This window comes from Cervus canadensis, chromosome 22, assembly GCF_019320065.1.
Source record: "Cervus canadensis isolate Bull #8, Minnesota chromosome 22, ASM1932006v1, whole genome shotgun sequence".
NCBI classification, from domain to species: Eukaryota; Metazoa; Chordata; class Mammalia; order Artiodactyla; family Cervidae; genus Cervus; species Cervus canadensis.
The window spans coordinates 14,127,041-14,151,621 of NC_057407.1; the positions used below are offsets into that span (position 1 = coordinate 14,127,041).

Below are 24,581 nucleotides of genomic sequence, written 5' to 3' on the forward strand. Positions count from 1 at the left end.
GTGTTTTTTTTTAAAGATTTATTTATTTTATTTTTTGGCCGTTATGGGTTTTTCGCTGCACAAAGGCTTTCTCTAGTTGTGATGAGCTGAGGCTGCTCTTCATTACTGTGTGTGGGCTTCTCTTGCTGTGAAGCGCAGCTCTAGGCGAGTTGGCTCAGTAGTTGAGGTTCACAGGCTCTAGAGCATGGGCTCACTAGTTGTGTCACACTGGCTTAATTGCTCACCCTAACCCTCATCATACTGGGAGTGGACAGTTATCTATTCCCCTATAACAACATTTTGCCGAGTGCTTCATCATTTTGAAATAGAACCTTCTAAGGTTAAAGAAAAATGGCCATTTAAAGAGCATCCTCAGTGGGATCAGAGGATGATCTTTAACCAGTATACAAGAAATATTTGTTTATTTTCTGTCTTTGTCTTCACTCAGAATTCTCATCTGTAGACAAAAGGCAAGGGGTTATCTTTGGACTGCTATGGATGAGGAAAAGAGATTTACTCATGGATTCACAGGGCAGAAGAGTAGACAATTGTCTGGAATTGGAGAATAACCTTTGTTTTATTCATCCATCCATTCATTTCTTTATCCATCCAACATTTCTGGTGTTTCTGCCATGTGCTGGTCAAAGGTGTGCAGCAGACTACTAAAGCAAGATGATTCCTGCCCTTACGAAGCTCATAATCTGCTGAACAGAAGAAGTAGAGAGATTTAGTTGTGTAATTCCAATTTGCTTATTTTTGAAACAAACTTTAATGTTAGAGATGGAGAGAACTGAAACAGGACTGTGCTGACTTAGGTGAGTGCAGTGGCAGAAAACACATTTTTCCTGTTTTTAATGCTGAGTTCTGACTCAGGAGCCAAAACGCAGAACAGAGTGCTGAGAAGGTCTCTCTTTCTTTCTAAGGAACTATTTGCTCAGCCAGATTCAAAGTTACCCAAAACGGGATGTGCCTTTCAAGTAAGGAGTTATAAATAGAGGCTCCTGGGTGGCTTGGAGGGCTCAAGCAGGATGGGGAAGCCCTAATGTATGCAATCCCTAGGAGCTAACCATTTTGGGAGGTCTAACTTTCTTCACATCTTCCTGCCGGATAGCCCCCGTGGTGATATCTGTCAGCTATATGAAATGCCAGCCGGGTTCATTTTCACTTTGGTTTATAACATTTCCCTTCTTTCTCTCTCCCACCTCTGTTTTTCTCCAGATCCAGCAATTGTCAATGGAGTTTACTGGTCTGAATCCCTAAACAAAGTTTTTGTAGATAACTTTGATCGTGACCCAAGTCTCATATGGCAGTACTTTGGAAGTGCAAAGGGCTTTTTTAGGCAGTATCCAGGTGAGTATCCCTGCATTGAGAATTACAATTCAAGTTACTGATTCTGTGGTGTTTTCCTTTAGGGTTCAGGGTTAAAAGTTTTTTTCTCTTCCCTTAGGAGAAAGTGAAAAATTAAATTCAAATATTTTAAATCTGTTGACAGAGTACAGGATAGGAATGCAGTGTGGCATCTGCATATGTGTGCACACCCATACAAGGACCTATGTGTCATTTCAGCATCTTTCTCAATAGAGGAGTTCATAGACTCACCACCAAAAGTGAGGAATTGGGGTGTGAAACATAACATACTTAATCTTTCTGCACAAGAGATTACTTTTATTGCTATTACTATTATCGTTGTTGTTATTACCAGGGAGAGGAGAAAGCCATGATCAGCTGAGTTAAATTCCAACTGAAAAATGTAAGAAATGGAAAAATTTGAGCTTAGGTTTCCCCACTCCAAGGCTGAGAGGAAGAGGTTGAAATGGCCAAAGCGCTACTGATGTCAGTGCCACCAAGAGCAGCCTCAAAAAATCCACCATGACTTTGGAACAAGTGTTCCTGCTGTGGCCTCCCCAGGCCTCTGCTTTGCAATAGGAATGTAATGCTGGCTAGGTTTAAATTGTAATTAAAAAAGGAAGTTTTAATTTTGCTTACAAGTTGTGAAACAGGACTCGAGGCTGCAATTGTGCCAGCATCACAGCTGTAGAAATTAACAAGCTCAACCTAAAAGAAGGAAAAAAAAAAAAAATGCCCTGCATAATCTTGGAGCAATTAAGTAGAGTCTTTTATGTTTTCATTAAGTAAGACTAGGCACCTGATGTCTTCTCACTTTGAGTCTCTGAGACTGCCAGCCTCTGCCTGCAGGAGCTGTTTGCCCTGCACACAGCATCTGTCCCCTGAGACTTGCCTGCCGAGTGCCTGCTTTGCCAGATTAGTCAACATTTCCCAAGAGCTGTGTTCAGCAGGGCATGCATGGTTCCTCCTGGAGCTCACAGAAATTTAAACAATAAGCATCCTTTTAAAGATAACATTATAATAAACAGTGGTCTATTAAAGTTCCAGTGTCACCAAATTGCAATCTGCTCTGATACACTCAACAGTGAGTAAATTTAATGCAGATGTGAAAATAGAGCATGGTGGGGGAGCTGATCCATCAGGAAGCCACAGGAACAACTTAACAACGCTGCATTTGAATGAAGGTGGAGTAAATAAGAAGAAACCACAGATTATCTATTGTCTCCACCAGCAGGAAGTCTTCAAACTGAATTTGAAAGTTTCAAATTTGAAATTTGATAATAGAGATGTATTAGTCATCTTCGGCCGCCTTAACAAAACACCACAGACTAGGTGTTTACGATTTAAGCAATAGACATTTATTTTTCATTGTTTTTGAGGCTGGGAAGACCAAGATGAATATTTAATTCTTGATGAGACCCCTCTTTCTGGTTTACAGATGGCTGCTTCTCCCTGTGTCCTAACATGGGAGACAGAAGAAGCTCTTGTTTTTCTTACTCTTTCTGGAAGGACACTAATCCCATCATGGGGGCTCCAGTCTCATGACTTCATCTAAACCTAATTGCCTTGCAAAGACAATTATCTATTAATATCAGAAATAGGGGTTCTTCAATCTATGAATGTTGCTGGACACAAACATTCAGTCCATAACAAAAGAAAATCCTTATAAAGGGTTTATCTAATGTTGTTCAGTGGCTAAGTCACGTCCGACTCTTTATGACCTCATGGACTGCAGCATGCCAGGCTCCTCTGTTCTCCACTGTCTCCCAGAGTTTGCTCAAATTCATGTTCCTAGGAGAGATTAATTTGTGTACAAGATTTTTATCAGTCATAATCAGAAAAATTGATGCAGAAATGCTTACAGTTCTTTTATGACATTTGTGGCAGAATTCTGACTTTGTAGAATTTCTGCATATTTTCTGTGTGAATAAAAACATGTGTCATAGTCCTCCAAAGGGCTTCAGTACCCTGATACATCTCAGGGCTCACTCTGTGCCTGGTATTGAACAGAGTACACCTCTTGTCTCCTGGACGGAAAAAGATTATTAGATGAAGGATCCATGTTTTTTTCTTTCTTTTAAAATCTAAGATCCTTTTTTCTTTTTAGGATGCTTCTTTTCCTGTTTAGAGTGGTACAATGGAATGAATCAGTGGTAAATGTACTTGCCCTTAGGCAGAAAGGATGTTTCTTCATTCTTACAAAAGTGTGTCCTGAGTTCTTACTTTGTTCTAAGCCCCATGTGAGGCCCTGAGGATAAAATGGTGACCTAAGGAGGGAAAGTCACTGCCCCCATGAAGCTCCCTCTTGTGGGGAAATGCATTCATCAGAGATTTTGGTTACCAGTGAAAGAGACTCAGTTCCAACCTGTTCCAGCAGGGAACACATTTATTGAACCTTCTGACCTTTGAGGATGCCCGAGTTAGGCTCTGCCCTGTTTGCCCTACTCTTCATTTTCATGTGGCAGAAAGACTATGTTGTGTTAGATGAAATTAATTTCCCTCCAATGTTAGTTTATAATACCTTTGGGAGACAAACAATAGGGTATTGGAATATTGCACAATATTTTAACATTAAATCAGATTTGAGCATTGAATCTGCCGAAGAGGTTTCAACATTATTTTCAGTTTCTCCTATGGATATACTGAATATTCTAGGGACATAGTCCTATAAAAGCTGAGGAAGGTAGGCTAGGCATCACTGAGGCTGGCCATGAAGTCTGGAGTGCCGCAGAGAGAAGGCTGCATGGCAGTGAAATCTGCTGCTGAACGGCACTATTCCTTCTATCTTGAGATGCATGCCCCAGCCAGCCTGGGTGGGATCTCATAGGCATATTGACACTTCCAGAAATTATGTGGTTCCTAGGGGTGCTTCTTGGTTAAGTGATAGTTCCCTGGATCTCAAAGATGTAAGATGAACCACCTATTATTTCTCTGAAGAGAATTTGATTACTTGAACATTTTAAAAATACTGCTGTGTACAAAAAGTACACTAAAATGTTGAAATATCCTAGGAGAGGTAGTACCATCTGGGACAGGGTTTCCTGAAGTTTGTCTCCTAAAACATTTTGTTATTAGATTCTTGGGAACAGAAGGGCTCAATATTCAAATTAATTTGGTAACTGCTGCCTCTTGCTGTCCCAGCAGCAGAGGTTGAAAATGAATTTAAGCAGATTAAAGACCCTCAGATGTTCCTCCCATGGTGTAGAAACCAGTTTTACTTTTATTCACTTAACTCTTGCTAACATCCAGTAAATTCTCATGGAACTGCCTTACACTGCTTGTGTAAGGTAGAGAATGGTGGCATGGAATTTGGGAGATCAAGTCGTAGTCCTGGCTGGAAATCTCAGGAAAACCTGTTAAACTTTGAGAGCCTTGGAGTCCCTGCCATGAAATGAAGATCTGGGCCCAAAGGTCAAGTGTGAGTAAGATCATCCTTCAGAGCCCATCTAGCCCTGATTTGAGTCAAGATATTATCTTTGTTGTGACATCAGGGCAGCTGTGTGGAGAGTTGTGTTGAGGTACTCATGTCAATATCATATCTCCTTTCCTAGCCAGGAAAAGCCTGTACCTCCTGGTCCCCACTGTCACCCAGCCCATTCCTCAGTGTAGACACCTCTCTGCACAGCCACACCAGCCTTCCTGCGGCTCCTTGAACTCTACATGCTATTCTCAGACTTTGGCAGACGTGGTTCTCTCTGCCTGGGATAATCTTCTTTGCCCTGTGGCCACTCCTCACGTTTATTTTACAAGTCCTACATGTTTTACCTGTAGTGGGTTAAATAGTGTCCCTCTAAATTCATGTGCCCCTGGAGCCTCAGTTGTTACCTTTCTTGGAAATAGGATCTTTGCAGATCTAATATAGTTGGGAAGTGATCCTACCGGGTAAGCATTAAATCCCATGTGGCAAGTGTCCTTATGAGAGAGGGAGGGCACACAGACACAGAAAGAAGACGGCCATGTGAAGACGGAAGAAGAAATTGGAATGATGCAGCTACAAGTCAGGGAACACCAAGTGTACTGGGATCTGCCAAAAGCTAAGAAGAGGCAAGGAAAGATTCTTCCCTAGAGCCTTTTTGAAAAGCACCAAGTTTCAGCATTACCTGTGTGGAATTACAAGCCCATTTTCTGGGACAGGATCTCAGTCCAAAAGGAGAATATAGAGTATCACTAATTACTTTCCCCTAGGCCCTGGCCTGAATGCTGGGGCAGTAAAACGGAATTGCATGTTTCTTCTCCAGCGGAGGACACAGTGATGAGGCTGTGATGAAGGAAGAGTGGCAGAGGAGGGTGAGGTGGAGGATGAGCAGGTAGGGTTATGGTCTAAGAACACTGGCCACAGTTCAATTCAAGGAATGTCCACTGAATGTCTACTATGGGTCAACATGTTAAAAATAATTTTCTTTATTTGGACTCAAGCCAGTTCTTGGTGGAGTTATACATTGGAGTATTACTTAGCCTCCCTATGGTTATAATTTCATTTTATGTGTCACGACTGTCAACCTAGCTATACTTGGCTTTATACAAATGCAGTGTATCAGATGTTTTTAAAATAAACTATATTCTTCTCCTGTAGTGTACACTATCATGTCACTTCTATTTTATCTTCATTACCTAATAACCTTCAATTGGCAGTGGCTTCTCTTACTTCTATTTTCTGATTTGTTATAGAAAATCTTTAAATTAGGTCCATTTGTGGGAGGGAGATGTAGATATAAGGAGAACAGAACAAAATGACTCTTCATTTTACAAACTTCTATCTCATAGTTATTTCTGAAATGATTTAGCAGTGTTATCTTAAGCACATACCTATTATCAGCCCAATGTGGTCCAGAGAACTGGCACTTATTAATTGGAAAGGAGAATCTCAATGCTACAGTCTCAGGCCTTTCTCCTGTGAAAATAATTTTTATTTGTTTATTTTCTTAACTGCAAAATCCTCCATCCCTGAGCAACACTGATGGTTGAAAACAAGGATTTTCTATCTTACTTTTAGGCAACAAACACTTTTCTTTTTAAATTAAAGTTTATTCTTAAAAACTAGGTTTTAAATAGAGAATGTGAAGTTTGGATATATCCTGACCAGCCTGCAAGCCACAAGGCTGAGGATGTTGGATCCCATTTTATGTATGGGGAAAACCCCCCAGGCTTCAAAGACTGAAATTCAACTTTTATTATGCAGCATAATTAGGGCCATTTTATTTCATTTCAGTGTAGAAGGCCAAGCCAAAACAGGGCTGACAAGAGAACAGACAGACGTACTGAATACCTTCTAATGCCCCCGCCCCCACCATGCTCTAAACATTACCTATCTGGGTCCAGGAACAGGGCATGACTCTGCCCAGAGATCTACAAACGATGCAGCCACGTCCAGCAACTTGTAGAACAGTGAGAAATGGCCTTGGCAAACTTTAACTAGCCTTAGGAAGGAGCTGCAGTCATGTCCTTTCTTGATGGACAGCAGGTTACTAAAGATGTCACCACTCCCTAGCAGATCCTGGAGCAGCTGAGCTGAGGCCGTGTTTGCTATGGTGTTCCAGCCCTAAAGCACCTTCCCAGAGTTGGTGATGGAGCATGTGATGAGCCCCAGGGTTGGTCTTTGCATGTGATTTTTCACCCTGTTCATTCAATCAGCAGAGCAGAACAGCCTTGAAATGCTATGAATAAATATTTGAAGTTTCTGGGTTTCTCATAACTCCATTTTTCTTCTAGGGATTAAATGGGAACCAGATGAGAACGGAGTCATTGCCTTTGACTGCAGGAACCGAAAATGGTAGGAAATGGTCAAGCCTCTTAGTTATTTTTTAAAAGAGAACATTTGCAGAGAGATTCAGAATTCATTTTTGCTTAATTTTCCTTGGACATAGGTACATCCAGGCAGCGACTTCTCCAAAAGATGTGGTCATTTTAGTGGATGTCAGTGGCAGCATGAAAGGGCTCCGCATGACGATTGCAAAGCAAACAGTCTCGTCTATTTTGGATACGCTGGGGGATGACGACTTCTTCAACATAATTGCTGTGAGTGCAGCTGTTTTGTGCTTTCTTTGCACTTTGAGTTCTCTTGATCTTTTAGCAGCAAGCAGTTAACATTCTTACTGCTTTTGTTATACAACATTAGATGGCCTAGGACGAGGGCCCGTTAGTCCCATGTGAGTTCACTGAATCATGATATTGGAAGGGTTTTGGGGTCTGGGAAAGCAGTTGGGCACATTTTTTCTCACCTGGCACTCAGGCACTGTCATCTGGAAGAGTAGCAACAGATTTGGGAACCAAACCTTTTAGAACCTTGGGGAATAAGACTTAGTGAGATTTTCCTTAAACTACTAGATTTTCTTATATGGAAATTAATTTTAAGCTAGGTTTGTGTGATGACAGTGATAGCAATCATGATGATAAGATATTAAAAATGCAGAGAGCAGGGTAAGGCTCAGAGAGTACTCCATCTTAGCTTCAGAAGCAAAAATGGTACTTATTAAGTGCCTACTGTGTGCCATTTGCTTACATTTCATATTTGCATTATCCTCATTCCTCACAGGGGCTCTAGGAGTAGGGGGTGGTTTTGACATTTTCTCAGGTGAAATTGCAGGGATTGAGAGTGTCTGTATCTTGGTAGCTGAAAACTGAGAGATCTGGGAAGCAAGCCCAGTTAGGAACATGCTGCCTGGGCAGGAGCACTGATTCAGGAGTCCATCTCCAGTTATTTTTCCTCTTCTCCTCAATGCTCTGGTATGAGTCTTTTTAATGGTCATATATATACACCCTTATTTCCCTCCAACTCTTTTCCAAAGATGATAGCCACATGAGCCTGATTCTTTTACTTAAATACTTAGCTCGGTGCTCCTGTGCGGTGGTTACCTGTGCTTTGCTGAATCACCTCTCTCTGGAACATGGAGTGAATGCAGCAGGCAGTGGAGGCAGTGTGGTGAGGGGGACAGAGCTTGGCTTCAGAGTTGGGACTTAGTATTGAATCCTAATTTTGCCACACACAGTGGCATGTCTTGGGATGAACCACTTGAGTCTGCACCTCAACCTGCAGCTGTGGCAGGTGCAGTCTCATTGTCCACAGGGTCCCTGCCAACATAACCTGAACTGGTGCACAGGAAGCCAGTGGTAGGGTATTAAAGAAGGGCTGCTATTTGAAGAGTGAGCGGCGAGGGCATGCTCCCAAGAGTACTATTGCTGTGTCTGTATGGCTTCTCTGGGCCTCTGAGCAGAGTGTGTCATCATGGAACCCTATTTCTGGGCAGTCTTCTGCATGGGCATGACATCCATTCTTATTTGCCGGCCAGAGGCACAGGTGTTGGAGTGACTCTGGGCTTGCAGAAGGGATTGCTTGATTAGTGTCCTGCCTGCTTCTGATGAGACTTGGGAGCACAAAGGCACGACAACAGGGCACCATGATTTAATAGCTTCAGATTTTAAAAAACCCTGAAAAGGAAAAGAAAGAGAATAATAAATTCCATGGGACCAGAGGCTAGTCTTATTTATTCATTCAACTGTCCCTGGTGCCCAGGACAGTACCTGGCAAATAGTAGTTTAAATCCTTATTGAATGAGTTATATCAGCATTTTCTTTCCATGGAGTACCACTGCTAAGTGTCCCCATGTAGATGATGTCATTGGATCTTCACCCCAGTTCTGTATTGCTTGACATGGAGACAGAGGTACCAGGAGATGACACAGTGAAGACTCAGAAACTGCCCAGGTTCCCCACATCCTCTTTCCTGAGCAGAAATGAAGACAGTGTTGTTGAACCACTCAGCCGTCTTACTGTGAAACTGTGTGGCCTCAGGAACAGCTCTTTGAAGATTTTTTAGATGGAACTTTGGGGTTCCAAATCAAGAAAAGTTACTTTGGTTACCAGTCTCATTGTTAATATGCAGACGTGGCCTGATCCTCACACATCCTGAAGCATTTACAGATAAGAAGCAGCTAATTTCAGACTATCTTTCTTATTAATCTTTAATTACTCATTACAGAAGTATCAGAAATTTGCATAATAAGAAGAGCTAACTAATTACATTGTGAATCCTTTATCAGTCAGGATTTATTGTTCTGTTAACAAAACCAATCGATTGAAATAATCTCTGTAAGTTCATTAAGATATACAAACAGTGTCAGCTCAATAATGAAGAGAGGGTGATTAAAATAATTAAAAGTAGACATGCCAGTTATTATAGAACAGTTAAGGAAAAAAATTATTTTTTTTACCCCAAATTGGTCCCTTTTATAAAGAAACCCATTAGAGGGCCCATTAACCCTCACTGTACATCTGTTTATTAGTTTTCTACATAAATGATCAGCTTCAAGACTATTTGCATAATTATTTTGACATCTATAAGGATTCTCTGAACTTTTTTTATTTGAAGATTCTATAGTAAAATTATGAACTCTATTCCCTTAATGGATAAGGGGATGGATCAAATATGTTCAAATTTATTTTAAAAGCCTGAGGTCATAAAAGGAACCACTAATTAGTAGTAACTCTTAATACACTGATTGCTTTTAATGTAGGCAACATATATAAAAATTTTAAACAACTGTGTAATGTTCCCATTCCCTTTCCTTTGGCACATATTCTTCCAAATTTTTCTGTATATATGAACACATATTTTTCCCACAAAAATCGAATCCTATTTTACAGAATATTCAGCAACTTGCTTCTATACTCATACTGTATCAAGTGTATCTGCAGAACAGAGAATCCCATCTTCTATGCAGCTGCTGCTGCTGCTGCTAAGCCGCTTCAGTCGTGTTCGACTCTGTGCGACCCCATAGATGGCAGCCCACCAGGCTTCCCCGTCCCTGGGATTCTCCAGGCAAGAACACTGGAGTGGGTTGCCATTTCCTTCTCCAATGCATGAAAGGGAAAAGTGAAAGTGAAGTCACTCAGTCGTGTCCAACTCTCTGCAACCCCATGGGTGCAGCCTCTATAGTTTGCCTTCATTTTTTAACCAGTCCCCCTTTGTTGGACACTATACAGTTACTAATCTCTTTTCTACATAAGAGTGCTACAATCCATGGACTCATGCATGTATTTTTGTAAGACTGGGTATGCTTCTGTTGAATAAACTCTGCAACTTAAATTGCTTCACTGAAGGAGGGTCTGCACAGAGTTAGGAATTATCAGAATGTCCACTAAGTAGGGTATAATATTTACATACTTAGAAACTGTATTGTCAGCTTCATCTGACATAACTAAATACCAAATATTGAGTGGCTCAAACAACATTAATTTATTTTCTCCCAGTTACAGAGGCTAGAAAGTTTAAAATCAAGGTCTGGCAAGACAGTTTCTGATGAAAATTCTCTTTCTTGCTTGCACATAGCCACTTTCTGGTCTGCGCATGTGGCCTTATCTCTCTATGCTTATGCAGAAAGAAAGAGAAAGAGGGCAAGCTTTCTCATATCTCCTCTTATCAGGGCACAGTCACATCACAAGATTGCTACCTTCCTGACCTCCTCTAACTGTAATTATATATTATATATGGCCATAATAATATCTCCCACTGGTCCTATCTTCTAATACCATCACACTGTGGATTAAAGGGCTTCAACATATGAATTAAGTGGAGGACACAGACATTCAGTCCATAACAACAGTATTTTGAGGGTCCTAATCACTAGATTTATAATTGGCAAGTCTTCATTTGCATGTCCTTAAATCACCTCTTCCAACCCTAAATGTGTTTCACCAGTTTTACCTTGACAAATTGTGTGGTGATTTATTCCTCTATCTCTTTTTCCAATTTTTACAGTGGCAGAATTGCTCTAGTAGTATGTTGTATGTTTTTCCTTTGTCTGTCTAAAGTGGTCACTTGGCTGTCTAGAGGAAGACCCCGTTGCAGGCTCTTATGAGTATAGGGGGCTGTGATATTTGAAACTCCATCAAGATGCCCTCCAAATCTGTTTGAGTTCATTGTTCTTGTTGACTGGATTCCATTTATAGGAAGGGACATTATCATTTCACCCTTCATTACACTGTCAATTTTCTCTTGCTTGCTGGGTAGATGTTTGAGAAGACTTTTCAGTGTTTTCAGTTCAGTTCGGTTCAGTTGATCAGTCATGTCCGACTCTTTGCAACCGCATGGACTGCAGCACGCCAGGCCTCCCCGTCCATCGCCAGCTCCTGGAGCTTACTCAAACTCATGTTCGTTGAGTCAGGGATGCCATCCAGCCATCTCATCCTCTGTTGTCCCCTTCTCCTCCTGTCCCCAATCCCTCCCAGCATCAGGGTCTTTTCCAATGAGTCAGCTCTTTGCATCAGGTGGCCAAAGTATTGGAGTTTCAGCTTCAGCATCAGTCCTTCCTGTGAATATTCAGGACTGATTTCCTTTAGGATGGACTGGTTGGATCTTCTTGCAGTCCAAGGGACTCTCAAGAGTCTTCTCCAACACCACAGTTCAAAAGCATGAATTCTTCAGTGCTCATCTTTCTTCACAGTCCATCTTTCACATCCATACATGACTACTGGAAAAACCATAGCCTTGACTAGATGGACCTTTGTTGGCAAGGTAGTGTCTCTGTTTTTTAATATGCTGTCTAGGTTGGTCGTAGCTTTTCTTCCAAGGAGCAAGCATCTTTTAATTTCATGGCTGCAGTCACCATCTGCAGTGATTTTGGAGCCCAAGAAAATAAAGTCTGTCACTGTTTCCACTATTTCCCCATCTATTTGCCATGAAGTGATAGGACCAGATGCCAGGATCTTAGTTTTCTGAATGTTGAGCTTTAAGCCAACTTTTTCACTCTCCTCTTTCACTTTCATCAGGAGGCTCTTTAGTTCTTCGCTTTTTGCCATAAGGATGGTGTCATCTGCATATCTGAGGTTATTGATATTTCTCCCGGCAATCTTGATTCCAGCTTGTGCTTCATCAAACCCAGAATTTCTCATGATGTACTCTGCATATAAGTTAAATAAGCAGGGTGACAATATACAGCTTTGATGTGCTCCTTTCCCTATTTGGAACCAGTCTGTTGTTCCATGTCCAGTTCTAACTGTTGCTTCCTGCCCTGTATACATATTTCTCAAGAGGCAGGTCAAGTGGTCTGGTATGCCCATCTCCTGAAGAATTTGCCACAGTTTTTTGTGGTCCACACAGTCAAAGGCTTTGGCATAGTCAATAAAGCAGAAGTAGATATTTTTCTGGAACTCTCTTGCTTTTGCAATGATCCAACAGATGTTGGCAATTTGATCTCTTGTTCCACTGCCTTTTCTAAATCCAGCTTGAACATCTGGAAGTTCACAGTTCATGTAGAACTGTTGAAGCCTGGCTTGGAGAATTTTGAGCATTACTAACATGTGAGATGAGTGCAATTGTGCAGTAGTTTGGGCATTCTTTGGCATTGCCTTCCTTTGGGATTAGAGTGAAAACTGACCTTTTCCAGTTCTGTGGCCACTGCCGAGTTTTCCAAATTTGGTGGCATATTGAGTGCAGCACTTTCACAGCATCATCTTTCAGGATTTGAAATAGCTCAACTGGAATTCTATCACCTCCACTAGCTTTGTTCGCAGTGATCCTTCCTAAGGCCCACTTGACTTCACATTCCAGAATGTGTGGCTCTAGGTTGGTGATCACACCATCGTGATTATCTGGGTCATGAAGATCTTTTTTGTATAGTTCTTCTCTGTATTCTTGCTACCTCTTCTTAATATCTTCTGCTTCTGTTAGGTCTATACCACTTCTGTCCTTTATTGTGCCCATCTTTTCATGCAATGTTCCCTTGGTATCTCTAATTTTCCTGAAGACATCTCTAGACTTTCCCTTTCTACTGTTTTCCTCTATTTCTTTGCATTGATCACTGAGGAAGGCTTTCTTATCTCTCCTTGGTATTCTTTGAAACTCTGCATTGAAATGGGTATATCTTTCCTTTTCTCCTTTGCTTTTCACTTCTCTTTTATTTATAGCTATTTATAAGCCCTCCTCAGACAACCATTTTGCCTTTTTGCATTTCTTTTCCTTGAGGGTGGTCTTGATCCTTGTCTCCTGTACAATGTCACAAACCTCTGGGGAGAAAGTAAAAAAATACAATCTTAATAATGTTGGAAGGTTTTGTACTTTATAGACTTTTTGTTCAATTCTAATTTATCCTTGCCATTTGATTTTCAGTGCCATAATGGGGAAGGGAGGAAGGGAATTTAAATAGTGGAAAAGATTTTCCTTGCCCATTCCAGCCATTTTATATTTTCATGTTTGTATTACCTTCATTGCTAAGTGCATCTTATATGTTATACTGAAAATTTCTTTCCAGATCTTTCCAGAGAATAAAAATGAAAAGATAATGCTAAAACTTGTTTTAGTTTTCCTGAGCAGGATATTGCAAAATCCTTCTAGGATCAATGAACTAAATGATTAAATTATGAAAAAATTGTTGAAATATGAGAGTGATTTTGTGCAGTTGAAGTTAAAATTTAAGGTCAAACCACTGGTGCATGAAAAGAGATGTTTCTGACAAGAGAAAAGCCATAGTTTTCTGATTCACTTTGAAGTCTAACTCCAAGCCATGCATTAAATTAACAATATTATCATAAAAATGAGAGTGCTAATTCTGTTCCATGCTGAAATTTGAAAAATGATTTTACAGAAGCCTAAGCCATGCATTAAATGAACACAGTATTAACTGGGCTGATATTGTTAAATCAATTTAAATGCCTCCTGTAGGCCGGTTTGTGCAGAGTTGAATAGAGAAGAGCGTCATTTGTTAGTTCAATTCAGAACTTTCTGGTGCCCTGGTTTTAATTTGCAGATTTTCTTCAGAGCTGTTTCTCCTGTGCTTTGCCTGCTGTGGATTTGCTTTTTAAAGTAATCCATTCCGTATTAAAAGTATAAGGATGGTATTTTCTTTCGGCGCTCATTTGTTCTGTATTGCTAATTATGTCCAGTTGTGTTTCAGATTACACAAGAAGCTTTTGTAATGCAAAAGATCCCTGGGATGCCTTGCGTTGGTGAAAATATTGTGGGTTCATCTGCTTCATTACATAATCTCTACACATTTTCATTCTAAAGGTTATTTAATCAAAAGTGCATCAATAAAGCCATAAAAGTATTTAATAGAGTTCCAGCAGTTCTGCATCACTTTCTTGCATTGTATAATCATGCCAGTATTTTAACTCTATGCTTTTTTGGTTTTTGTTTTGTGCCACTTAGGATTCTCTAAAATGTACCGATTTACTTCCTTTGCATTTTTATTGTCTGTTTTTTGAAGAGGCTAGAGATTCTCATCATATTATTTAATTTATTTTTTTGTCTTTGTGTCAAGTTTTTTTCTTCTTTAGGCTTTGTTTCTAATCTTTTCCATCAGGAATCTTTAATTTTGCCTTTCATTTCTTTGTTCTGGTTATTTATTTATTTAGCAAATGCTGTTGAGTGCTATGAGTTAAGTACTGGGGCTGCTTTGGTAGGTAAGGAAGACAGGTTTTCTTCCCACATGAGCGTCAAGATTTTGGGTTTGTATGTGTTGGGTATGGATGCAACCAGGAAGAAAGAAGGTGCTCGCAGTTGAGTGTAGACAGAGCAGTCTCAGAGAGGGGCAGGATAGTGGGGAGGCTGAGAGAGCAGTCAGCTAGCGACTCAGCGGTGGCTTCTTGGAATAAGTGATGATGAAGTGAACACTTTAAGACAGATAGGTATTAACCAAGGGTATGCAGTGAGGTAGGGCAGGAAAAATAGCAAACAACTGAGGAGGAAAATGCTGTTTTCAGATTGTAATAAATCTTCTCCCACCCTCAGGAAGTGTAGACTTGGCTGGCTTGACTGAAAGGAGTTCAGTGACTGGATGTAGTGGACTGGGGGGTGAATGTGGGAAGCAGTGAGAACAGGTGAGTGGAGGTGACGCAGAAAAGAATGGTACTGGGTTGAGAGGGTCGGTCCAGATCAATCTGTTTGTTCAGCCAAGTAAAGGAACTAGCACATCCCCTGAAGACATGGAAGAAGTCTGAGCTGCAGGGTGACATGTCCAAATGTTCCCTAAAGTCTTTCCCTTCTTCATGAGGTCTTTCCTCAGTCTCTTTTATAGGCAGCTGATCATCTTGTTCTGTTAGGCCTGAGAGATGCATTGCTTTCGTTGATCACCTCCAGCTTCCAACATTAACCTGCCCTTTGCTCTTCAGTCTCTGGGCTGAAATTTACACAAGCCAGCATGTGACACGATTCTACACCAATGCTAAAGCTTCCATGAATCTTGGCTGGTGAATCCAACCCATTTATTCTTTGTTTTTAGATTCTTCTCCCCGAAGTTCTGGCCATTCATTGAATGAAACTTGGCTTTCCTCTTTTAGATCATCATTAAAATTCCCATTGAGGATTTTGCTATGTCCTTAAAATGAGAGATTTGGGAGTACTTCCAGAGATTGGTAAAAAGGAAAGAAAAGGCAGATAGTGATGTATCCCTTTCTGCCAGAGTGTAGAGTTTGGTGGTTGGCTTGAAGAGAGAGTAGTGGGTTGTAGCCTAACATATAAAGAGTAACATGGGTTTCTTTTGAGTAACCCTCCCTGCCCCCCGCCTTTTTTTTTCGTGGACCATGGGCACTTCCCTGGTAGCTCAGATGGTAAAGAATCTGCCTGTGGTGCAGGAGATCTGGGTTCGATTCCTGGGTCAGGAAAATCCCCTGGATAAGGGAATTGCAACCCATTCTAGTATTCTTGCCTGGAGAATCCCATGGACAAAGAAGCCTGCCAGGCTTCTTTGCAGGGGTCGCAAAGAGTCGGACATGACTGAGCAACTAACACTTACTTAAGGACAACATCACAGATAAGTACTTTTTCTTGTGAGAAGGAAAAGCCTATATTATTGAGCATGTTCTTTTACTAATAGAGGTAAGAGGAAGTGTTTCCATGATTACTTCACAGTGATGATCATGGGCAAATTTAGCCAGTGTTTGATATCTGTGACACACGGCAAATGCTTAGTTAATATTCAGGAGGGAACAAAGGATTTCATGGCAGATACCTTCCTACGAGGGGATTTGGCAGTAGGCCACCAGCACTGTCTTGGCTCCCTGTCTGCCAAAGACCCAGGTTCTTGGGAGGGTTCAGAGTTTGGCAAGGAGTAAGGCAACGTGAAGCCACACAGTGTGGTGGATTCTGCCTCACGTGTTTAGGGTCACATATGCATAGTCGAGCAGTGCTTCTTTCCAACAAAGACGGTGTCTGTGCTCTCTGGGGAAGGCAGGGGCATGCAAGCCCTGTTTCCAAGAGTAGGTCATGATCATTGCCCCACCTCGTTCCTGCTTAGCAAGTACCAACTCCTGTATAGTCTGTCTGTCAGTCTTCTACGAGGCACACAGCACAGTCACATAAATATTTTCTTTCTTTCTTGGTCTCATGCACCCACACACTTTCTTTCTCTTTCTTACATGAAGGTTCCATGTTGACTCTTCACTGAACCATCTCATTTCATCCTCACAGTAAGTTCATGAGAGATGTTGTTAACAATCCCCATTCCCCTAATATGAACACTGACTCTAAAAAAGCAGAGATGCTTTAGCCAAGATCACCTAGCCAGGGTGTGTCTGAGCCCAGATTTGAACCCACCCTGTTTGCCCCAGTTGCTTTAGCTCTGCACTCTACCCTGTGTCAGTCAGAGAAGAGCCAACCAGACAGGCAAAAGGAAGAAGGAAGCTGACGGCGACTGATATCTTGAGTCTGTGCGACAGATTCTAAGTTCTTTAAAGAGTGAAAGTTCTTTGTCTGTCTTCTCACCATGTGATTAGTGGGCTGGGTGGACAATCTCTAGGGCTGCCTTGACTCTCTCTTATCCTGCTAAGAGACTCCTTCCATTTTCCAGAAACTTGCAGGAAAGACTAAAAAGTTTGAGGAGAGAGGGACGTCGTTGAGTGCCTCCCTAGAGTTCACTCCTAGTCATGGGAGGGAGCCAGAGCAAATGACAGAACATTATTGCTCTGGCTAATGATTATGTGGGCTTATTCAGTGGCTCAGTGGTAAAGGATCTGCCTGCAATGCAGGAGTCACAGAAAACGCAGGTTCAATCTCTGGGTTGGGAAGATCCTCTGGAGGAGGGCATAGCAACCCACTCCAGTATTCTTACCTGGAGAATCCCATGAACAGAGGAGCCTGGAGGGCTATAGTCCATGGGGTCACATAGAGTCAGACACAAATGAAACGCCTTAGTATGCACGCAGGCAATGATTATGTGCATTGCATCCTTTTCTGTAAGACCATTGATATCTAATTGTTTAAGTAGAGATGAAGGAGAACTGAAGGAAGCCTTTGTATCTTAGGAGTGGATGTGACCAGATCTTTATCGTAAATTGACTCAGCCATCTAACATCACTGTATCACAGAGTAGAAATATAGGGGACATCCATTAAAATGCAGAGATGGAAAGTTTTCCAAGTGGAGAGCTGCTGGGAGCCTGGGAGCCGCTCTGCACACAGGGCACTCTTGTCCTGTCTGGAGGAGCGCTGGGTAGCACGGTGAGCATGCACAGCCCATGGGCCTCTTTGGCACAGCCGCCTGGTGTGTGCTGTTCCCTCACATGGACAGCTGAGCCCAGCTCCCTCTGGTGATACAATCCAGATTGCTCAGCATAGTTTTGTCCTGATGCAGTCAAGGGAAATTAGTTAACTGCAAGCTTGGATGATGCCACTAACAAGCTGGCGGGGGTTCAGAAGAGCAGATTCCTCCATTGTGGCCACGACTTGTACAGTGACAGTGAGCATGGATTTGATTACCATACATGTTCTTCCTTGATGAGGGCAAGAACTTCTTGGTCTTCTTTACTTGTAAGCCCCCACTGCGGCCCCCCACATATACAGACCTTTACATACCAAAGCAATTTCAGGTATTTTGCCTTGTTGGATCTTCACAGGGGCCTGTGGAGGGTTAACAGAAGGTGAATTAGCACGTTATACATAAGACTCTGGGATCAGAGATGTTTAGTGATTTCCCCAAGACCACACAGGTAGTGTATAATTGAGTCAGGACTTGGACACAAGAGTTCTGATTCATGCCTCAGATTATGTAACACTAAGAAATCAATATTGTGAATGTGTTTCAGGCAAAATATACTTAAAGTTTTTAAGTTTACCTGGAAAATACAGTTGAAAAGTTTTGGGCTGTAAGTTATGGAACAATGAAATGAATGAATGAAAGTTGCTTCATTATATAGACATCTCATAACCTCATGGAAAAGGCCTCAAGGAGGGCAACTGCAGTTTGGTACAGTGGTTCAACAGTGTCAACAAGGACCCACACTGGATCTATCTTCCTGCTTTGTCTTCCTTGGGCCTTGCTGTCCATTTTTAACCTTGTCAACTTTTGCAACCTCATGGTTGCAAAATAGCTGCTGCAGCTCCACAGTAGCATCCCAAGAGGGAAAGAAAGCAGTGGATATAGAATTCTGAGTTTTCCTTTAATGGAAAGACAAACAGTTTATGGAAACTGCCCAGAAAACTTACCTCTTGTGTTTTATTGGCTAGGAACGGATTACTTGGCCACTCCCAGTTGCAAGACATGTTATGAAGTCCTGTATCCAACAGGGGGGGACCAAATACCTGTGATTGACTAAGAATAATTATGCTTCAAAAATAAAAGGAATTAAGCTTTAGGAATGGACATAGCATCACCTTAGACCCGATCAGTCAACAGAGGCCACTTCCCAGAGGAAGTAAGAGTGAGGTGGCCCAGAGGATGAATAGGCACCATTTGGGAGATGCCAAAAGAGAACTTCAGGCAGGAGGCCCAGTGGTGGAAGGTATGAAGGTAAAGATGGGTCATCTCAGAGGACAGGAAGGGAATTAGGGCTGACCAGTGCTGAGCTGATGGGGAGGGCTAATAGGTGAAGGTGATAGAAAGGTTAATGGGCCCAAGTGTCCAGAGCCCTGCCAAGCCCTAGGATTGTTTCTCTGCAGAGCAATGGGGAGCTCTGAATGGCATTGACAAGAGAGGACATGATTAGATTTGTGTTTTGAAATGTCCCAGTTTAGCTACAGTGCAGAGTACCATGCTTGATGAGAAAAATTAAAATAAGAACACTCAAATGTTCTCTTCCTTGTTTTGAGTTTTGGACAAAAACAAAGCTGTATTGTCTGGGTATTCTGGAATCAAAAATGATTCCTGGCATTGGCCTGTGTGGATAGTGGTGTCACTACACATGTGTACTGCTTTGACCAATACCACAAAGCCTCCTATAGGGGAACATCAAGATCTCTGCCTTCCAACCTTCCGTCCTCACTCATATGTGACGTGCACATGGGTTCCTTGGCTCCGTGAAACCAAAGGCAGGAGCTAGAGTCCTGTCCACCTAAGTTTGGAACGCTCTTTAGATCTCAGCTGGACCACATGCTGTCAGCCATACCCCGGGAACCCCTGTGTTTGGAGTCATCCCTGAAGCATTATCAGTTGACTGTGCACACTCTGGTCACTGTCATCCACCAATATGTGCTCAATAAGTTTCCCGTTCAAACAAGAAATGAATAAACTTTGTCTTTGCACTTAAACACACTTTTTTAAATAGGGCCACCAATTGAGAAAGTCACCTAATAGAAATGAATTGAGCAGGTGATCATGCTGCTTTTTTGTTTGTATGTGTTATCTTTAAATTATTGTGTACCGTTCAAACGCTTAATTGTTTACTCTTGACTGTTTCTTCCCTTTGCAGTATAATGAGGAGCTTCACTACGTGGAACCTTGCCTGAATGGAACGTTGGTGCAAGCCGACAGGACAAACAAAGAGGTAAGGCCTGCTGCTGGGCAGGTGCCTGGCACACCCACCTCCCTCACAGTGATCACTTACAATAATTCTGTCCTAGTTTTTAGAAACTCATCAAATGTACCGCCCTTTCACTGAGGGCCTTGGAACCCAAGTGTATAGAACATTTATGAAGAGACCTAAATAAACTCATGGCAGTGAAATATATTGAGTTTAGATGCTCACTGGTTATGAAACATTCACATTGATTTTCTTTTTCTTTTGCTCTAAGCACACCCTGTGTTGTACTTTTCACCTGTATTGACACCACTGAAAGCATACAGCTCTTGAGATTTCAGAGAAAATTGAACCCACTTGCTGTATCTCTTCTTGCACTTAGTAAAAGTGATTAAGTAACTGTTGGGAAATATTGGGGTTCAGTTCAGTTCAGTCGCTCAGTCGTGTCCAACCCTGCGACCCCATGGACTGCAGCACGCCAGGCCTCTCTGTCCATCACCAACTCCCGGAGTTTACCCAAACTCATGTCCATTGAGTTGGTGATGCCATCCAACCATCTCATCCTCTGTCGTCCCCTTCTCCTCCCGCCTTCAATCTTTCCCAGCATCAGGGTCTTTTCAAATGAGTCAGCTCTTCGCATCAGGTGTCAGGTGGCAAAAAGTATTGGAGTTTCAGCTTCAACATCAGTCCTTCCAATGAACACCCAGGACTGATCTCCTTTAGGATGGACTGGCTGGATCTCCTTGCAGTCCAAGGGACTCTCAAGAGTCTTCTCCAACACTACAGTTCAAAAGTATCAATTCTTGGGCGCTCAGCTTTCTTTATAGTCCAACTCTCACATCCATACATGACCACTGGAAAAGCCATAGCCTTGACTAGATGGACCTTTATTGGCAAAGTAATGTCTCTGCTTTTTAATATGCTGTCTAGGTTGGTCATAACTTGCCATCCAAGGAGTAAGCGTCTTTTAATTCCATGGCTGCAATCACCATCTGCAGTAATTTTGGAGCCCAAGAAAATAAAGTCAGCCACTGTTTCCACTTTTTCCACATCTATTTGCCATGAAATGATGGGACTGCATGTCATGATCTTAGTTTTTTGAATGTTGAGCTTTAAGCCAACTTTTTCACTCTCCTCTTTCACTTTCATCAAGAGGCTCTTTAAGTCTTCTTCACTTTCTGTCATGAGGGTGGTGTCATCTGCATATCTGAGGTTATTGATATTTCTCCCGGCAATCTTGATTCCAACTTGTGCTTCATCCAACCCAGCATTTCTCATGATGTAGTCTGCATATAAGTTAAACAAGCAGGGTGACAATATACAGCCTTGATGTACTCCTTTTCCTATTTGCAACCAGTCTGTTGTTCCTTGTCCAGTTCTAACTGCTGCTTCCTAATATTGGGGTAACTTCCTGGATTAAAAGGTAAGCTTTACAAGGATAGGGAGTATGTTACTCTTGACTGTATCCTTAATGCTCTGGGCATTGCCTGCTCCATAAATATATTGCCTGAAACAATATAAAGGTATGTTAATGGAATAAAAGTTTCTTTTACAATTGGAGCATTCCTGGAAAATTTCCAGGATACATTTCTATAAAATTCTATTTTCCTTTGGCCACCTTTAAATATGTCAGTGCCACCAGCACAGCCATCACCAGAAACCTCTACAGGGCCAGGTGACAATTTAGGCTGAAGGTGTAGCTGTGGCTGCAACAATATCACACCTCCTGGGACTCAACACTGCCATCACTCACTGTGTTTGGTTGTACCTGCCATGTGGTTACAGTAAAGTAATGCTCCTCCCCTAGAGAGTAGGCGTGGCTTCGGCAATGGCCAGGGTAGCCCTCTGTGACGCTCTGTGCGTGTGCTGTAGGAAGAACCGCTGGCCCAGCTGGGGAGCGAGTGCTATTGGTGCTATGCTAGATGCAGGGAGTAGAAGTGTGGGCATCTCTGAGGGAGTGAGCATAGAGGATGGGGAGAAATTCATTACAACTGGAACACAAAGTGAGAAGGAGAAGTTATACCAGAGTTAGTATCCAACCTTCAGTCTGAGGGAGAAGCACACTATAATGAGTTTGCTTTTAGGAGAGAAGCAAGTACCTTGTAGTTCAAAGAACAAGTGTATCCAGGGGCTGTTTGTTTATGGTTATTTTTTAGGGTAAGATAGGAAAAAATAAACTTACAGCCAAATTTCTCTAGAGACTTTCTCTTTCGTTGGCCATTGCCTGGGTCTAGAGTTCACCCCCTTGCCAATTTTGTAGCATCGGCATATCTTCCAGAGTCTTAAGAAGGTGTCCAGTGATGGTGCTTGCAACAATAAATAGAAAAGACGCTTAAAATGCTTCCTTCAGGTGGATTCCTAGATGTACACAGGCAGTGTGATATTTGGAGATATGAAGTCTTATGAATGAAAAATTATTAGAGAATGTGAGAAAAGAACTTCATTTAAAATTGCTTTTGAACTTCTGAATGTTGACATTTGAAGTAGTTTTTATTAAAATTAACCCAGGCTTTGGATTCAGCCAGTATAGAGTAGCTGTATTTTAATCAGATCCCTCCCCTTAAAACAGAAAAACTGTGAGTATAACACCACCAGTGAGTATAGGAAGACATGCAAGGCAGAAAAAAAGTGAGCTGCCTAGACTTAAAGACTTGGAGGCAAGTTCCCTTGGTTTTTTATTGATTCCCAGGTATCCCAAATAGAGTGCTCCAGAAGTTTCCTGCCTGGGCCAAAAACAGGTACAGACAAAAATCACACAAACAGTAGCCAGTATTAACAACAATCTGATGTTGAAATTTAAATTAAAAAAATAATTTTAAAAAAATTGAAATGTTTCAAAAGCAGTTAGGAATTTTCTTGAAATAAATGCAAACAATATAAAATCTCAACAAAGAAATATAAATGATAAAAAAGAGCCAAATGGAAATTATAGAACTGAAAAATACAGTCACCAAAATAAAAAGCTCACTGGATCAGCTCAACTGGAGATGACAGAAGATAGAATCAGTAAACTTCAGGACAGATCAATAGAAATTATCCAGCCTGTGCAACGGAGAGAAAATAGATTGGAATGAAATGACAAGAGTCTAAGGGACGCGTGAGACAGCAGAGGGCTAGCATTTATGTTATAAACATCTCAGGAGATGAGAGAGTGGGACTAGATAGATATTTTAAAACATATTGGCTGAAAACTTCCCCAAATTAGTGCGTGTTCAAGAGGCTGAGCAAATTACAAATTGGATGAATCCAAGTAAATTCATGGGAAGACAGTATAATTAAATATAATAGTATGTGTGTGTATGTGTGTGTGTGTGTGTGTGTGAAGTCACCTCAGTTTAGTTCAGTTCATCCGCTCAGTTGTGTCTGACTCTTTGCAACCCCATAGACTGTAGCACACCAGGCTTCCCTGTCCATCACCAACTCCTGGAGCTTATTCAAACTCATGTCCATCACATAGATGATGCCATCCAACCATCTCATCCTCTGTTGTCTCCTTCTCCTCCCACCTTCAATCTTTCTCAGTATCAGGATCTTTTCCAATGAGTTGGTTCTTCGCATCAGGTGGCGAACATATTGGAGTTTCAGCTTCAACATCAGTCCTTCCAATGAATATTCAGGACTGATTTCCATGTATTTAATTAATTGTTAATTAAAGTATATCAAACATATAGTTAAGATCCTTCACAAGAGTTATTTACATTTTGATAAGTAGCTCTTCAAGCCTAAAGAGATTCATGACACTTGGAAGTGATTGTATAACAGTATAAATTTCACAGACAGGTATTGGGAGAAAATAAGGAGATAGCTCAACTTCCTCAATTGTTGCCATTTTGCCTGCTGCCTACTTACAATACCCGTTCCTCTCATCAGGTGGCCAGAGTATTAGAGATTCAGCTTCAGCATCAGTCCTTCTAGTGAATATTCAGGACTGATTTCCTTTAGGATGGACTGGTTGGATCTTCTTGCAGTCCAAGTGACTCTCAAGAGTCTTCTCCAACACCACAGTTCAAAAGCATCAATTCTTTGGCGCTCAGTTTTCTTTATGGTCCAACTCTCACATCCATACATGACTACCGGAAAAATCATAGTCTTAACTAGACGGACCTTTGTTGGCAAAGTAATGTCTCTGCTTTTTAATATGCTCTCTAGGTTGATCATAACTTTTCTTCCAAGGAGCAATTTTAATTTCATGGCTGCAGTCACCATCTGCAGTGATTTTGGAGCCCAAAACAATAAAGTCTCTGACTGTTTCCATTGTTTCCCCATCTATTTGCCATGAAGTGATGGGACTGGATGCCATAATCTTAGTTTTCTGAATGTTGAGTTTTAAGCCAACTTTTTCAGTCTCCTCTTTCACTTTCATTAAGAGGCTCTTTAGTTCTTCTTCGCTTTTTGCCATAAGGGTGGTGTCATCTGCATATCTGAGGTTATTGATATTTCTCTCAACAGTCTTGATTCTAGCTTGTGCTTCTTCCAGCCCAGAATTTCTCATGATGTACTCTGCATATAAGTTAAATAAGAAGGGTGACAATATACAGCCTTGATGTACTCCTTTCCTGATTTGGAACCAGTCTGTTGTTCCATGTTCAGTTC

The 24,581-nt window shown here is 41.5% G+C and overlaps 1 protein-coding gene across 4 annotated transcripts in view; it reads left to right on the forward strand.

The window, feature by feature from the left end:
* The window catches only part of CACNA2D3 (calcium voltage-gated channel auxiliary subunit alpha2delta 3), an 853,893-nt gene that overhangs the window by 427,005 nt on the left and 402,307 nt on the right, over positions 1-24,581 (forward strand). For all 4 annotated transcript variants that reach the window (XR_006264409.1, XM_043442153.1, XM_043442156.1 and 1 more), the window contains exons 6-9: positions 1,198-1,329; positions 7,036-7,096; positions 7,191-7,341; positions 19,941-20,015. Coding sequence is in view for 3 of the 4 variants with exons in the window: in XM_043442153.1 (XP_043298088.1) it covers positions 1,198-1,329; positions 7,036-7,096; positions 7,191-7,341; positions 19,941-20,015 (419 nt within the window). In the remaining variant the exon portion in view is untranslated. The remainder of the gene's footprint in view (positions 1-1,197; positions 1,330-7,035; positions 7,097-7,190; positions 7,342-19,940; positions 20,016-24,581) is intronic.